Here is a 16,761-nt window from a genome sequence, read left to right on the forward strand (position 1 = left end):
ATTATGTGATATGAGGTATAGTTTTATTCTCGCGAGAATTTCATAGGTTTGAGCCCAAAGTTAGTTGAAATGACTGTTTGATCGTAGTGTTATAATTTACCACGTAAACTTTTTTTATTAGCCTTGCGTTATTACGAAAAAAGTGTTAACTCGATTTGATATGTCATTTTGTGCACACACAATTTTGACGAAATCGATGGATGAGAACTAATATTTGATTCCCTAGAGTATTCACGGAAGATTTTCAGTAAAATACATTTTTTTCTAAAGGACCTTAGATTATATTATATTTCTTTGACAATCTTTACGGCTTTACCGTACGCATGTCATATTCAATATTATTATTTTTTTGGATCTGAGCAAAATAAAATAAAAATAAGTAGAACAAAAGCTCCGATGTAAATATGCATAATATAAAGAACTTAATAATAAGGGTTCACTTCATGTTTTAGATTGATTTCGGTGTTAAACATTTTTCTATAGCAATGACCTTAAAATAACTAATATCTCTACTACAGATTTTACAAATAACTTCCTAATATATCAATTTCACTTAATATAATATAAAATGTCATTCAAGTACAATGTTACATAATGGATGACATTTATGAAACTTTACTACAGTAAGCTTTTGCACTCATTTAATATTCGTGCAACAAAGTTATCCACTATGATATTCAGTGAACATAATATAGATTCAAACCACATTTACTTCACACTCGTAATGTATTTTAAATAAATTTATATAATTCATTTTTTATGACTAAATTTAAATCTACTTATCTCAATATAAAAATATTTTCTGATAACTATTTAAAATATAATATATTAAAATGTAAAGTTTGATTATTTTTAGTAATATAAATAAATTAAAGTACATACTGTTAGATTACCTGAAATAATAAATCCATCCATCATATTTCATAATAGTATTATGTTAACATATCGTATACGAGCAACTAGTGTAATTTGACTAAACGAGTACCTAAATAATAATAATGTTTTATTTTATCCACAAGTATCAATCACTGGGTTCAGATTATCCTATAGTTTAATTATAAATTTAAAATTTAAATTTATGGCGATAAAGTTATAACTACTATAACATAATGTAATGTATACATTTATAACTTGTTAATATTTTAAACGATTTGTCGGGTAATATGTGGGATTACGAGATAGTATCCCTAACCTATTTGTATTTATATAAAAATAAATACAAATATTGTAAGTTTTATAAATTTTATTCAACGTTTATGAATTAGAAACTATTTTAAAAATAACCCAAATAACATAATAACTATTACACAAAACACAAGGTACTGTATATAATACATTTTCTCCATATTATTATGCTATAATATTAGTTCTTATCTCATAAGTATGAACGTTTTTGTACCTACAGAAGTAGTATCCTGTTTTAGACTATAAAGTCAGCTATTATAATATATTTTGCAATATAAATAGGTATTTAACAGTAGTATTATATAGTACATTGTGTTACCTATGTTAATATTGTATTTGGTTGTTATGTTGAGTTAGCTGGTTTAAATTGACACTTAATTGCTATAATTAATAATTTAAATAAGTTATTATTAAAATATTATATATATATAATAAATCAAATTAATTTGTTTAACTATTGTTAGTAGATTAATCATTGGATATAACAATATTATATTCTTTAAAAGTATAGTTATTAATACTGAATACTTATTAACACCTATGAATTTTTTTGTTGATACAAATAATGAAAACTTCTTATTACTTTGGAGAGGCCGGGAATGATGTCAAATGGAGTTTTTATAGATTTTTTTATAAGTTAGTGGAGTGAATTATTCAAAATAATTAAATAAATATCAAAAAACACGGTTGGTAAACCAAGTCTGTAACATTTACACAAAATTCTAATAAAATTCAAATAAAGTTCGTTCAACTTTAATTAAATGTATTAAATGTATTGAAGTCATTAAAAAAGTCTTTAATAAAGTCTTTTATAGAAATCGTTTCTACTGTTCGTTTCAACGCATTCGTATTCATAATACCACGAGACCTGCCTATTTCAAATGCAATAACCCCGGTGATAACTTTTTTGTGTTTGATATTAAAATAATTACTTTATAAAAAAATGTATATAATTATTTCAGAATGTCAATGTTCTTTTTTCGTTTGCACAACCTTCGCCGTGAGGAGGAAATAAAAAAACGCCGGAAACGAGGCATGAGGCACAGGCATCAGCTAACACTGGCGCCCAGCCGGTTGTTTGAGAAACCACCGCTAACACCATCTGATAGCCTAGACGCGGTTGCCTTGCAAATTCCCAGGTAAGATTTATTGCAGTTAATTCTTATCGTTCTTAATATGAATAATAACAGTTTAAAAGTAGTACTTTTTGAGGCACTAAGAATCTGCGTTGTCAGAATATATAATGTATTTGTATTTGAGTAACTTGAAACGCCATGTTCAAGAGTGAATTAATAGTATAATAATTAGTTACACATAATATATTTGTATAATATTATATAAACAGTTTTCTGTTCAATAAATGAAAAAAAATTACAAAAAATATACACTCCTACTGATGTAAAATACGTTTTAAATTAAATAGCTCAATCATATTTTATTGCAGATTTATCGATTTACTGTTTTTATTATTAACACAGTTTTAATTATGTTTAATGAATAGTATCTAGTTATAATCTAAGTTTGCGAATAAACTTTGTTTCACAAATAGATCCATTGATTTCGTTTTTATACATATGTTTTATTTCTCATCAAAATCATACTAGTATTTTAAAATATTCAATTATTTGTGTTACTTTGCAAGTAACTTTCAAAGTTTTGAAGTTTAGATTCAACTTGTTCTATGTAATTTTTCTTCAGTCTTGTAGAAGAAGTATGGTATTTCAATGTCTCTGTAGTTTGTATAGTCATTTATTGCATGTCAATTTTATGTCGGAGAGCTTTTAAGGGGATACTTCAGAGTTTATTTCGAAGAATTTGTATTTTATTGATTTCTGTTTAGAAACTACGGCCTACACTTTTCAAACGATAAGATCAAAAGTGATTGAACTATTTTTAAGTATTACTGTAGTCTGTAAGAATCATGCGTTATTAAGATATAGTTTACTGTAGGATGTACAGAAATTCAATTCTAGTATTTTCTTGATTTTGTTTCCAAAAAACTCTTCCTAACATTTACTCTAATATAACCACAAAATAAATATGTTTTCAGAAGTATATTAAATTACTATAAATATACAAATTATATGACATTGCATTTTCACTGTTTATGTTTCATAATTATTCATAAGCGTAGTATAAGATATCACTTAAATAAGGTGTTCTTAACTACAGGAACCAAAAAAACTGAGAAAATAAAGTGAAATTCACTCATTACACACATTTATTTATTTCATCTGTTTTTTTCTGAACAATTAATGCATACTAGTATTATTACCTGTTTATTATTAAGCTTCTGATAATATTATATAATATAATATTTAACTATTTTGAGTATAATTTTTTCATAAGACCCATATTACTTAATATTTATTAGATTTAAATTAAGTTTTTGCTTTAAGTTCGTTGTTGTTTTTTCAATTTATTGTGTTTTTGCTAAATTATAAAATACGTCACAGTTACCAGTTTTAATTTTATTTACAATACAAACTGAAACAATAGATACAAACAATGAAACATAAAAATTGTATACAATAAGAAATGTTCAGTTATTAACAGAATGGTATTAACTATTCATTTAATATTTTCATATACTTTCATATTATTCAACAAAAAAATTTGACTTTTCATAATAAAATAACACGTAGGTATATAAAGTAATAGTTATATTTTTATTTTATATTTATTTTAAACAAAAGACATTCCTAGCCTAAGGCTATCTATATCTCTAGTGATGTATACATATTAGTTTTAAACTTTTAACAGATTAACGTGATTATTCAAAGTATTTTTTAGTACTATTTATAATTGACAATTGGTCATTTTAGATTTACAGAAGTAATGTGATTAAAATAACATACTAATATTTACATATTTACAATAGTATAACTATAAGTACAGAGGAGTCGTAAAATGATGTGTAGAGTGAAGATTTGGATGTTGAGAGGTGGAATAGTTATATTATAAACCTAAATATTGGTCAACAAAATATTATAATTGTTTTGTATCACTTATTAATTTTCATCATAAACCAAAAAACGCTATGCATTTATGAATTCTTATATGATAACACTTTTATTGACACTTTTACAACCTACATATGATTGTAATGTTATCTACAATTGTGTACAATATTTTGTATTTTGTTCAGTATTATCAAATGTTGAGATATTTTATTTATAAGCCTCTAAAAAAATCATGTTTTACCATGCATACCAAAAAAAAAAAAAAAAAATAGAAGAGATCGTAAATGTAAATTCACAATTGAAGACACTCTTGGGGAAAATATGTGGGTCTGCTTTATATAAGACATTTGAACTGTTTTTACATAATTTAACATTTTTATTTTTTTGACAAAATTTATGTGTTTTGCTATTGTAGTTTATTATAGTTAACACTTTTTATAACCAGCTGACGTGATATACGATACATTTGAAGGTGTATCAACTATATCATAATTATATTTATATGTCTAATATATGGTAATAACATATAATACAAATATTGTGTACCCATGCAATTCACATTATATTCCTAGACATAAAATATTATGTGTACATCAATAATTACTTAGTTACAGACTTATAGTGTATTTCTTATGTTTAATCATTTTACTTAAACATGCAAATAAGTTGCACCTCTCCACTTTTATGATAAAGCCATTAATTTATATTCCTACAAAAAATTAGCATTTATTTTCCAATAATGGTTTGGAAACAATATTGCATATTACCTTAAAGATATTTGTTTTAGTGGTGTATTATACATACAACTTGAAATGTTTATAAATAATCGTATTGACATACAGCATGCATATATGAAACGAAAAATCTCTATGTAGAAAAGAAAAATTAAAAAATACCAATCCAGACATCATGAAACGAACTTGTTATGACGTTTAAAATTTCAAATATGTGGGTTTTAAACAAAGACCTATGCAAGTATATAAATTCCAAGCACTTATTTAAAATATGTTTTTTGTATTAAAAATAAATAATAATTTTGTATGAACTGCATTATTTTTCAAACAGTCACCTTAAATGAAATTGTTTTTTGGTAATTCAAGGTATTTCATATTTAGTATTTACTCGAAAAATTATCTTGAATTTACAATATGGGCAGTTAATGTATGTGTAATTTAATTCAAATCAAAAGTAATTGAAATATTTAATGTTTTATACAATATTTGTATATATTAGTAACTAAAATGTATATAAGTCCAATATCCAATGTCCATCGCCAATGATTCACCATGGTAGTATAAAAAATCTGCAAATTACCTTTAATTTAAAAAAATTAACATCAAAGATTAAAAATATAATTTGTCTTAGATGTTTATGAGGTTATACACTTTTACGTAGGTATAATTTTAAAATAATAAGTATACTTATTTAAAAAAAATAATTAACTAATTATTGGAAGCTGTCTTCTTAATATAAGGGGGTTAATACTATTTTTCTATTTACTTTATACGTCTTTAACTGTCTTATATCACTGTATATTGTTTCTTTTTTCCTTTTTTTTTGTTTCTCTTTATTTGTCATAAGCTTTTATGATGTATGTGTTAAGTATATGTGTAATTGCGTAATTGAATAACTGTCAAGCTATCAATAGTATATAGCTCCTATCATAGGTAGATATCAACTAAAAGTTAGTAAAATTTAAAAAAAATATGCTTATTTTTAAAAAATAACCTTTAAATGAAATAATTAAAGTTCAATACGGTTGACTTATTAGATTCGTCATATTTTATAATTTTTGAAATGCGTAGATTTAAATAATATATGTTTGAGTGAACTATTTTAAACGTTAATTATTTATTTATTTCAAAGATTTAAAAAGTTGTTATTACCTAGTTGAGACTTCTTACAACATCAATAATAAAACACGGGAATTAAAACTGTTTTCTTAAGCTTCAAATCATTTTTAACGTTGTTTTCAACTAAAATAAGCCTTGAGCGCAAGACTAATTAATTCAGACAATTTATTTGATAAATTATAATATTGTAAACTTTTTATGCTTTATAGAAACATCATTTTCAAAATAATATGCAGACATTTTTTATATTTTTTCCAAGCGTAAACTACCAATTATTCATAAGCAAAAAGAAAGGATTAACATTACCTACCTACTATATCAATTGTATTTAAATATGGAAGTAGACACCTACATATGATGCATTAAAATTTATTTTATAAAAAATTCAATTTGTTAGAGAGTAAAAATTTTCGGAATCGCTGAGGCTTATTATAGGCAAATTATTATATTTATTAATATAAAATAAAACCTTGAATTCCGAAAGATGTAAAATTGGTAATATTTAAAATTCATAGGTTTGTTCTTTTAATAAGACACATGCCTAGACAATAAATTAAAGTGGTATATATAAGACAGTTATAGGTACAGCCGTATCCTGAGGTGTTCCTCATCGTCTATGATTTAATTATGTGTCTAACAACAATAGTTTTTTTTCCCATTATATAGGTATACAAATATAATGTCCATAGTATGATAAATACTATTATTATTGCTTTTAATGCCACGTACATTGTGTAGCTTATACAATTTTTTTTTTAAGAATTGTATAAGTTTTAAAGATTTTAGCGGTCGTGTAATAACTCTGCCATTTTATAAATTTAGTTAATAACGCAATACAATTATTGGCAACAAACTAAAAGTGTTTCATTTTAATCTCCAGGGACTTTCAGCATTACGTTAAATATGTCATTTACAAAGTATAGAAATAGGTATAGACTGTATGGTCACGTTCTATGAACCGTATAAATAATTTACTAAGTTTCTAGACATATTATGTCACATATTATAATATAGGGATAGCAAGCAAATATACATTCCTATATTGTGTAAGTTTAAGCATTAACCTTCAAACCTAAGTACATCAATCTATTAATTTATGTATAGACGTCGAGGTATATTTTGACTATCAGTAGCCATGATATTGTGTTTCTTTCAAATGATATCTTTATGATAGAGAATATTCCTCTATTTAAATTTGGTTTAAAGTTGTATGGTATTCACATATTATCATGTATTTGTTAGAATCAAAGATGGGTACTATTAATGATTAATCTCAACTGTTATGTTGATCCATTCCACTAAATATGGCTTTTTTATCCAAGCCAGCTTTACCTTTCGAAAACATCTCTTCGTACCTTACTTCTTATTCTTCTCTATGGACAGAACATATCGGGATTAAAGTGACATTTTAGTGGAACTTTTTAATGACGTCCATCCTGTTTTAACACATCGGCAGATCATGCAGAATAAATAAATAAAAAAAATATTGATATTAATACCTATCAGCTACCTACTTGAAAAAGTCCATAACTATTGTTCTGATAACCTCTTTTTAAAATATTATTATAAGAAAATAATGAGAGTAAGTGCATGTTATAATATATATTTTATACTTAAAAGACAATCAAGGCGAAGACAAACAATTAATACTAAATATAAATCATCGTAAATTCTTCACCGGAGTCTTTTCCATAGAGCATATACGATAATGGTTTTTTTTCACATGACAACGTCGTTATTTTAATGATGGCTTGGATTATTATTTTTTTTTTAAGTCTTAAGTATTTTCTTTTATCCCACTACTTATATCTTGAATCCCTTGATGGTATAAACGAAACTTAATGATAGTTGATCATAAAAAAGGTGTTAACTTGGTTATCAGTAATTATTAAATGTGACTGTTCTATAATATAATATAGTATATACACATAGGTACCTAATGTATTTAATAAACCTTACAAGTTTCTTGTTATGATAACATGATACATTATTGAATTTATTTATTTAAACTGAACATAAATTACTTTATGTAATTATGTAGGCAATTATAAAATTACACATAGGAGCAATTCCCCAAGCATACTCACCCCCTATAATTCTACTTTGCTATAATGAATTTATTTAAATTCTGATTTTTAGAATTTTTAAATAGGTATTTGCCTACTTTTACTTATGGACCATATTTTCTTCAAATTCTTACAATTTTTATCATTTAAGTAGTAATCTGTATTGATTTAAACCTATGTACAAATAAATTACCTTGTACCTGCATAAAGATACCCAAAGTATTTTTGTTTAATATTCCATTCAAATTGATATTACTTCATATCATATGTATATACTATAACCTATTAAATATACATCATGTAATAATCATAATAATAATACATAAACAGTTTTCTCATTGAAATTATTCAATTTAAAAAAATACGATTCAAGCGGTGAGAGTGAATTATAATAATTCAAACAAAGTTGAAACTTTCATTACTCTAGAGACCATAAAAGAACCCAACAATAATAACCATAAAATAAACGGAGGTTTCTATAAAAAATTTTTAAGAAAGAAAAAAATCGAAAACTTTTCTTAAAATATAATAAATTTAGTTTTTTAATGTAATTGATAAGAAACCCATATAATACTTTTCAATCAAATGTAATAACAATAAAAACCGTATATTACACTGTTTACTAAATATTTAAATTAAAAAAATATTTTTGACATAATGTTTGACCGAGTTTATTTTCAACGTGATTGCGATTAATACATCGTACATATAAAATCAACATGTTTTAATGAAAAAAATATACACGCGGAGGTATAGATACAAAATTCACACATTTAGACCATTTAGTAGAATAGCAACTTTAGACATTCACAGTTCAACGATAACCATAAATAAAATATACAAATGCATCCAGGATGCAATAACAGCAATGTAAGTTTGAAAATTTGAAGGAAGACAGAATCGTTGAAAAGAAAGTAATATAATATCAAGATGTAATGAACAGATATGGGCACAACTGCACAACCAACAGAGATAGCAGATATCATACCACAAAAACAAAGATAAAAAAATACATAATCAAAATATGAAAGCATGGGTAGCTAGAAAAACTTTGAAGAATAAAAGAAGATCGTCCAGAACGAAAAACCCAGTGATATTTTTTTTAACGACATTTATAAAAAAATAAAACTAAAAATTGTTAAAAGTCAACGAATAGCTCAAAATATGTCAAAATATGTTTCTTATTTTATCTGTAGTAAAAAATGACAATCAATCAACATTTTGTGAAAATTTCAGTAAGTATTGATTTTGTCAAATACTGGTTCGCGTTTTTCCTTATGTTTTGTTTTTCCCGGTGATTATGAAAAGTACTGGTAAATTTTTTACTATTGACCAACCCGGCAACCCAAAGTACTAACTAGATTCTATTTTCTATCAAAAACCAACCCCTGAAGTTGAATATTGAAGCATTTTAACTGGCCCAAAGGTGATGACAAACAGAAAAAAACACTTTTCATTGAAAAATCAATACATTTATCACCCATCTCAGAATTTAAAATTAACAATTATTTTATTATTGTAGATCCACTGTAGGATGTGCCATCAGGATGGTCTGCTCTGACAGACGAGCAACAAATATTGTTATTGGCATTAGTCGATAGGTGGGTCTTCATAAGAACTAAGAAGTGCTATATTTTTGTATATAGATTAAGTAGCCGAATTCCTTACCATGTAGCTTTAAACGTTTGTTTTGTGATTAGTGTGTTATGTTGATAGTCATTATTTTTATCTGAAGTTGGGTTAAGACTTTGTCATTTGCTTTTGAGAGACGTGATATTATAAGAATGGTAATGAGAGTGATTTTATACTTTATATTATGTAATTTATAAATAATGTAAGTTGAGCAGTCAGTATTAGAAGTTGTTCAAAATCTATTACTATTATTTTAAGAATGGTCATAAATCATAATAGAACATATTATGTTTTCTAAAATGTATACAAATTTAAATATTAGGCCGGATAAGGCTGGTAATTGAGAAAAGTGGAAAAACCACTTCTGTTTCTTGTCACTTGTCAGTCTCAGTCATCATACCGTTGATAGCATTTTTGAATGATTATGGTTCTCTAAAATGAAAATCAATCTACAAACCATTTGAGATTTAATAATTGTTGAATAAGTTGTTAACCATCTTGTAAAACTATTATTTTAATGTGCATAAGTATCAACAACAAAATTAATGATTCATTAAACTATCTGAAAATCTTAAGTTATAATTTATAAATTTTAATAAAATACAAACTATAAAAACTATAAAAATTAAAGTACTATACATTTTGATTTATTACATATTATTATTGGCACCAAATTGAATCATTTCAATGAAAAATATTTTGTTTTGTTTCCAATAAATACACTTAGAGGTATCTATATTAGTATGACTACATAATATATTAAACTGCTGTTCTCATTACCATCACTAAATATTTCATTTTTTTGTGTTTGATGTGTATTAAGAAAATTAGGTAACTAATTATTACTTCATTACAAGTTGTTATGTTATTGTTATAACTTAAAAATTATTCATTACGCTGCTAGTTGCTTTGTACATTTTTCAATAAACTAGTACACCACTAGATGGAGCTTAGCGTTTCATATTTTACAATACAATGTTTTTTGAAATTGACAATTTTATTTTATACCTACTTACTTTTTTTTCTACTTTATGATTTATCATTAATTTATTTTGGATATGTATGAAATATGTTCAAACAATTCAGGTTACTTATCTTTAACTTGTATAAAAAAAGAAGATATTTTACTGCATTTTACTTAAATCCATAAGGTCGTTTTAATCGAAATGTACAAAAGACCTTTATTGGGTGCATGGCAAAATCGTATAAGTTTTTTTTAATTGATTTTATTCAAATAAACATTTGAAAACATTTTACATATAATTTAAATGTTAAATATTTTAAATTTTTAACATATTTCAACACTCATTTATTTTATGTACTAAACTTAAGTAAAAATAATAATAAAAATAAAAAAAAATAATAAATAATAATAAATAACAATAATTGTACAGATTGTATTGTTACAAAAACAAATTAAATCATTCAGAAAAAAAATCGTCCACTAAATTCGTCACTAGAGCCAATCAAACAGCGAGTGTGCACTATAATATCAATACTTAATATTTTTGAATACCTTCCAGCTGCATTAAATTCAAAATAATTACAATTTTAATATTATATATATTATGCTAATATTAAAGAGCTTTACTAATTATTAAGTATAAGCTATAGAGATATTTTATACAATGAAACCTCTAAACACCAGACACTCTCAGTTGTTGAAAATGTGTTCGTTATTTAGAGGTGTCCGCTATCCAGAAGTAGTAGAAAGTTTGTAGTTGGTTCTCAATATTGAGGGGCGTTTGTTATAGGAGTGGTTTCACTGTAGATCATTTTTGGTAATAATTCCAATTAAATCTTTACAGATTACAATTTCTGCATACCTGCTTATGCTGCAGAAGAGCTTTATTTTTTTGTTGGCATACATAGAGAGTAAAGAGTATAAGAGCATTTCAGAATATATGTTTAATAATTATTTCTATCTCCCCAGTGAAGTATTTAGAATTTTTTCAAGGACATGCTACACAATTTATTCTTTTAAGTGATGTAGTTTTTTTAATTATTATTCTTGACTAATTATTGCGTAATGAGTTTGATGCTTACATTTAAATTGTTTTTTTTTGTATGAAAATAATAAAACATGTTACCTGTAAAATACAATTTTGAAAACACATTACTATATTAGAATATATTTTCACATTCAAATGTTTAATATATGTATATCCAAGTTAAATGTTATGTCAAGGGACAATAACTAAATAATGAAACTGTTTCTTTTCAAGTTTCGTTATGCCTGTTAATATAATAATTATGTAGGTATATGCCAGCTGGAGAAAATAATAATTTGGACTCATGTACAAATTTGGGCCTGGAAAATGTAGATAAGTCTCAAATACAATTCAAATATTGTGTCTTACACTTATGTTTAACCATTTTTAATGGTTGGGTTAGGTTTAGGCTAGGTTAGATACCTTAGGTACCTAACCTAACTTTCTCTTTGTTTCAAGCATATACAAATACAAGTATATTGTATATTATATTATTAATTTTACTCGTATCTATAAATGATGAGTAATGATTATTAATGATACTAGTAATTTTTATTATTATGTAAGTATATATAGAATCTACCAACAGCGCTATGTTCAATATTTGATTATTTTTGAGGTTTAAAATAATTGTATAAAGTACTCTTATTCATAATTATTATAAATTGCAAAAGTGTGATTAAAATAATATTATTATCATCATGAAAAATTAAAATCATGGAATTGAGTTTCAAAAAAGATTGTAATTATACTAATATAAATTCGGTACCAACGATTATTTCAACGAGTTTTAAAAAAATCACCCTTTACCAATAATTTATTAAATTATATACGTATATTTTAACACAAATTTTTATAAGACATACAGAGGTGCTAATAAATTGCAACATAAATAAAAATGTTTGTTCCAATCAAACCTATCAAATAATGTAAATGTACATTAATAAATTAAACAATAATTATTACTCTGAATTCTAAGCACAATAGTTTTAAATAATAAAAAAATATGTTGACTAAATTTAATTATAATTTATATAAGATATTTATAATTTGTCAGTTCTTACATTAGGTATTTAATACTTATAGTCAAAATATAAATACATTTTATTTCGCTCAATTCAATAAATATTAATCCAGATGATCTAAATATTCTGAAGAAGAAAATAAATTAAATGATACTTAACTGAAGAATCTTTTGTTTTCGTTGTACATGTATATCGTATACCATTCGAAATGTCTGCTTACATTCTCTGAGATTCAAGGGAAAATAAATAATTCACCATTGTGTTAGTTTGGAAATAGCAAAATATAATTTACCATTGATTTTATGACAATCGTCATTTTTGTAGGTATTCATCACAATTTTAGAAAAGATAAAATCCGCTTTATTTTAAAATACCTAACTAATTTTACTTTATGGTCAACCATTATTTATTACCCATATTTTTATACAAAAATATTTTGTACAATATGTTTTTAAAATTTCTTATTATTGTTAAGTACTTATTCGAAAAAACTTCAATTATAATAAAATATGCATTTGTGGACTTGATGTATTTCTTAGAATACACTTATTACCTAGAAATTGTGTGTGTTGTTAAATTTTTTTAATACATTTTTCCTTAGCAATTATTTTAATTAGAATTTGGGTGTTTTAATATTATATCAACACACGCAATTTTATTATTTAAAAATAAAACACAAGGTGTATCTGTTTAAGAAGCCACCCAGTTTTATTAATATTTGAATATTAATTTGATAAAATATAATTTTGATTTTAAAACTAATTTATTTTATATCGAAAATTGTACAATCATTTTTGTATCAATAATTATTCAAAAATATTTTTTTAGAATTAAATTTTACTTCTAAAAAAATATTTTAAATTTTAATATAATATAAATTGAGGACCTAACTTAATTTTAAACATTTGATATGAAAATACAGTAGTATTTTATTTTATTTGCTTTCTAAATTTGAAAGTTGTAAACATTTTCCTCCAAAATTAATTAGGTACTACGCACCATATTATTTAAAACCTTACAGAAATATTTGTATCATTGAATAATATTAAAATATAGATCAATAAATTTGGTCAATTGGTTATTATTACCGCGGTAGGTAAAATAAAAATTGATTTTAAATTTTGCAAATGGTATGGAAGTTACCTAATGTTTCCTCCGTTTTCAGTATTTTCTTTCTTCATTTTCTCGGTCTGTCACTGCATCACTTCCGTTTTAAAATAAATAATATTATAATAACCAATAGTGTCACAGTAATATATTATATTATCATCATCATAACTTAAGATGATAATGTATGGTGTATTTAACATTATCTATATAGCCATTAGTCGTGATTATATAAGTATAACGTATAGCTAAAAAAAAAAATAGCTAGGTACCTAGTGGGGTGCGCATTGTATAATATATTAAATATTAATACTGTGTATACGAACAACTACTAAAAAAATGGCGCCTGCCATCAATAATATTCAATAAAATATTCTAAAAGGTTGACTTTAGATAACAATCGCTCATTTTAATATTTTCTTTCAATTTATAGTAAGTATTAACATAAAGTTACTTGTAAAAAAGTAAAGTTAAGTATCTTTAAATTAAATCAATTGTATTGGGAAGTGTGATTCATATACCTAATTTATAAAAAAAAGTTGTTCATTATAAAGTGAACAGTTATTAGACCTAGAGAACAATATTAAATAAGCGAGTAATAATTTTTGATAGTATTGTGAAAATCTTAACATTTTAAATAGGTAATTTTAATATTTTAATATTTTAATCCATTTAAAAAAATGTAATATGTATATTGTATATGTTGTACTATTCAGCAATTTATACTTTACAACTATACTTTAAAAATATAAATGAAATGTATACTCATTACTCAATAAAATATTGCCGACTGAATTATTTTTTAAGACACTTCTTTTTTTTAAATATAATAGTAATAAAATTAACAGAATTATTTTAAAATTTCAAATGGCGTGTAAGATTTAACTATTTGAGCTGTTGGAAAATCTAAATATTATACAATATGATTTATAGCTTAAAAAATGTGAATAACGCAGGTATACCATGTTATGTACTTAATTCTAAGAGTGTATTGCTATTGTGTGAATATTGAATCAAAAATAGTAAATGCATATAATTGGAAGGAAAACAACAGCTATTACTCAGACTCAGTTGTGAGTTAAATAGTTTTGTCACCACAGCCTTTGATTTCCCAACGACTGTTTTTTTTTTAATAAAATATAGCCCAACCATCACGTCAGATAATAATATTAAAATGTAAGAGTAAAAAGTTAAAATTATAAATTTTTTCCTTTAACTTTTCATCGCATAGTACCGTTAACACCGATTCAAATCCTCACATCAAGCGTGTAGTTTATGGTTAGTAATTAAATCTTCGTCACGAGCGTCGTCAGGAACATGCGTGCTGATTAAGACTGACTAACTACGTTGACATTTTACTGCTGTGTCCGGCCCTCCGGCAAGGAGTATATCGTGAACTCATAACTTTTGTGAACCATCTTAATTTTTTTTTAACATTTCGTGTAAAAATGATTAATATGTTGAAAAATAATCATGACGTGGTTTTAACCCGATCTACTAACGCCCTGCAACTCCCACGGCGAAATATCGTGTAAAAAGGGCTTATCGCTCATTCGGTCCTATGTAGGAGACAGTAAATGTTAATACATCAGGTAGGAACCCACTTAATGTTTTTCGTATTTCGGTCTCTCGACGGGTGTCCCACATAATAATCAGTAGGTACACAACAACTAGGTAGAACATATTATTATATATTTATATATATATATATGTATAAATAATAAATGTACCACGTCGGATTGTCAGCATTTGTTAGCTCGCACGCACGACACACAAACACCTCGCAGTTTGCTGCAGGCGTTACTGCCGACTGTCGTCGTCGTCGAGTGAAACACGATTTTCTACTCTTTGGAAACGACGAACGCCGGCAGACACGTTCCATACGTCGTATTAAATAATATAATTCGTAAGAATTTATGCACGTATATTGTACATACATGTAATCATATTGCGTACGCCATAACGTTTTGTTCTTCAATGGCGGCCGGAGTTAAATGTTAATTGACGGGGTGTATTATGTTTGCAATCAAATGAGAACTAACTCTGTCGCTACCAATTCGCGATAAAATGCGTGTTACAAAGGCACGTACGTTTTACAGCAAACTGTTTACGACTGTCAGTCAATCGATTCCATTTTCCAATCCCCGCGCCAACGACGAATGAATAAAAAGAAAAAACAAAAACAAACTATTGAACAAAAAATCACTGTGATGTATAAATAAATAAGAAAAATAACACACAACACATCTAAACGTCAGCACATCTCCACAAGTCGCAATTTGCGTGGGTCCACACATACGACAACTTTATATTAAACATTAATACACTCGTCCCGCAAGTCACGACCCGAATCAACCTCATCGCAGACGAGTTTTTGTGCTTCTTAAACGTTCTAATATTGTTATGCTTTTACAATACCTACTCAACAATAGCTTACACGTTACAATGATATGCGATTTACCTGAAATTTAAATTTAAAGTATTTATTTAGTAATCTCATTAGAATAAATACTATTTGCTGAATAAGAATAATATTTGAATAATAGTGTTCTCGCTTCTCGCTTATCTTATTACTATACGCGTTATTTTTATAGGTACACAATTTAAAGCTTATAATAATACATAAACAAAACTATCAACAATCGTTTATTTAAAAATATGTTATACAAAATATAAGATCTGTAAGTAAAATAATAATACTAAACGAAGAATTATTCATTCATACGTATATTTTAGTTCTTTTGCGGATTAAAATATAATGCATTTTGCGGAATATATTTTTACATGATGTTACATGTTATAATAATACATGATTCTTTCAACATTTAACACTCACTATCTTAAAAAATTAAAATGTTTTTGAAATATATTTTAATTGGATCCCTTACAAAACAACATTTTTGAAAAAAAATTATATTAGGTGCTTGGTATTTTGAACC

The 16,761-nt window shown here is 25.5% G+C and overlaps 1 protein-coding gene across 3 annotated transcripts in view; it reads left to right on the plus strand.

Annotated features, from left to right (window-relative positions):
- The window catches only part of LOC111040396 (potassium channel subfamily T member 2), a 175,206-nt gene that overhangs the window by 78,333 nt on the left and 80,112 nt on the right, over window positions 1-16,761 (plus strand). For all 3 annotated transcript variants that reach the window (XM_022324303.1, XM_022324305.1, XM_022324306.1), the window contains exon 3: window positions 2,148-2,324. In XM_022324303.1, coding sequence (XP_022179995.1) covers window positions 2,149-2,324 — 176 coding nt within the window. In that variant the 5' untranslated portion in view covers window position 2,148. The remainder of the gene's footprint in view (window positions 1-2,147; window positions 2,325-16,761) is intronic.

This window comes from Myzus persicae, unplaced genomic scaffold (genome assembly GCF_001856785.1).
Source record: "Myzus persicae strain clone G006 unplaced genomic scaffold, MPER_G0061.0, whole genome shotgun sequence".
Taxonomy (NCBI): Eukaryota; Metazoa; Arthropoda; class Insecta; order Hemiptera; family Aphididae; genus Myzus; species Myzus persicae.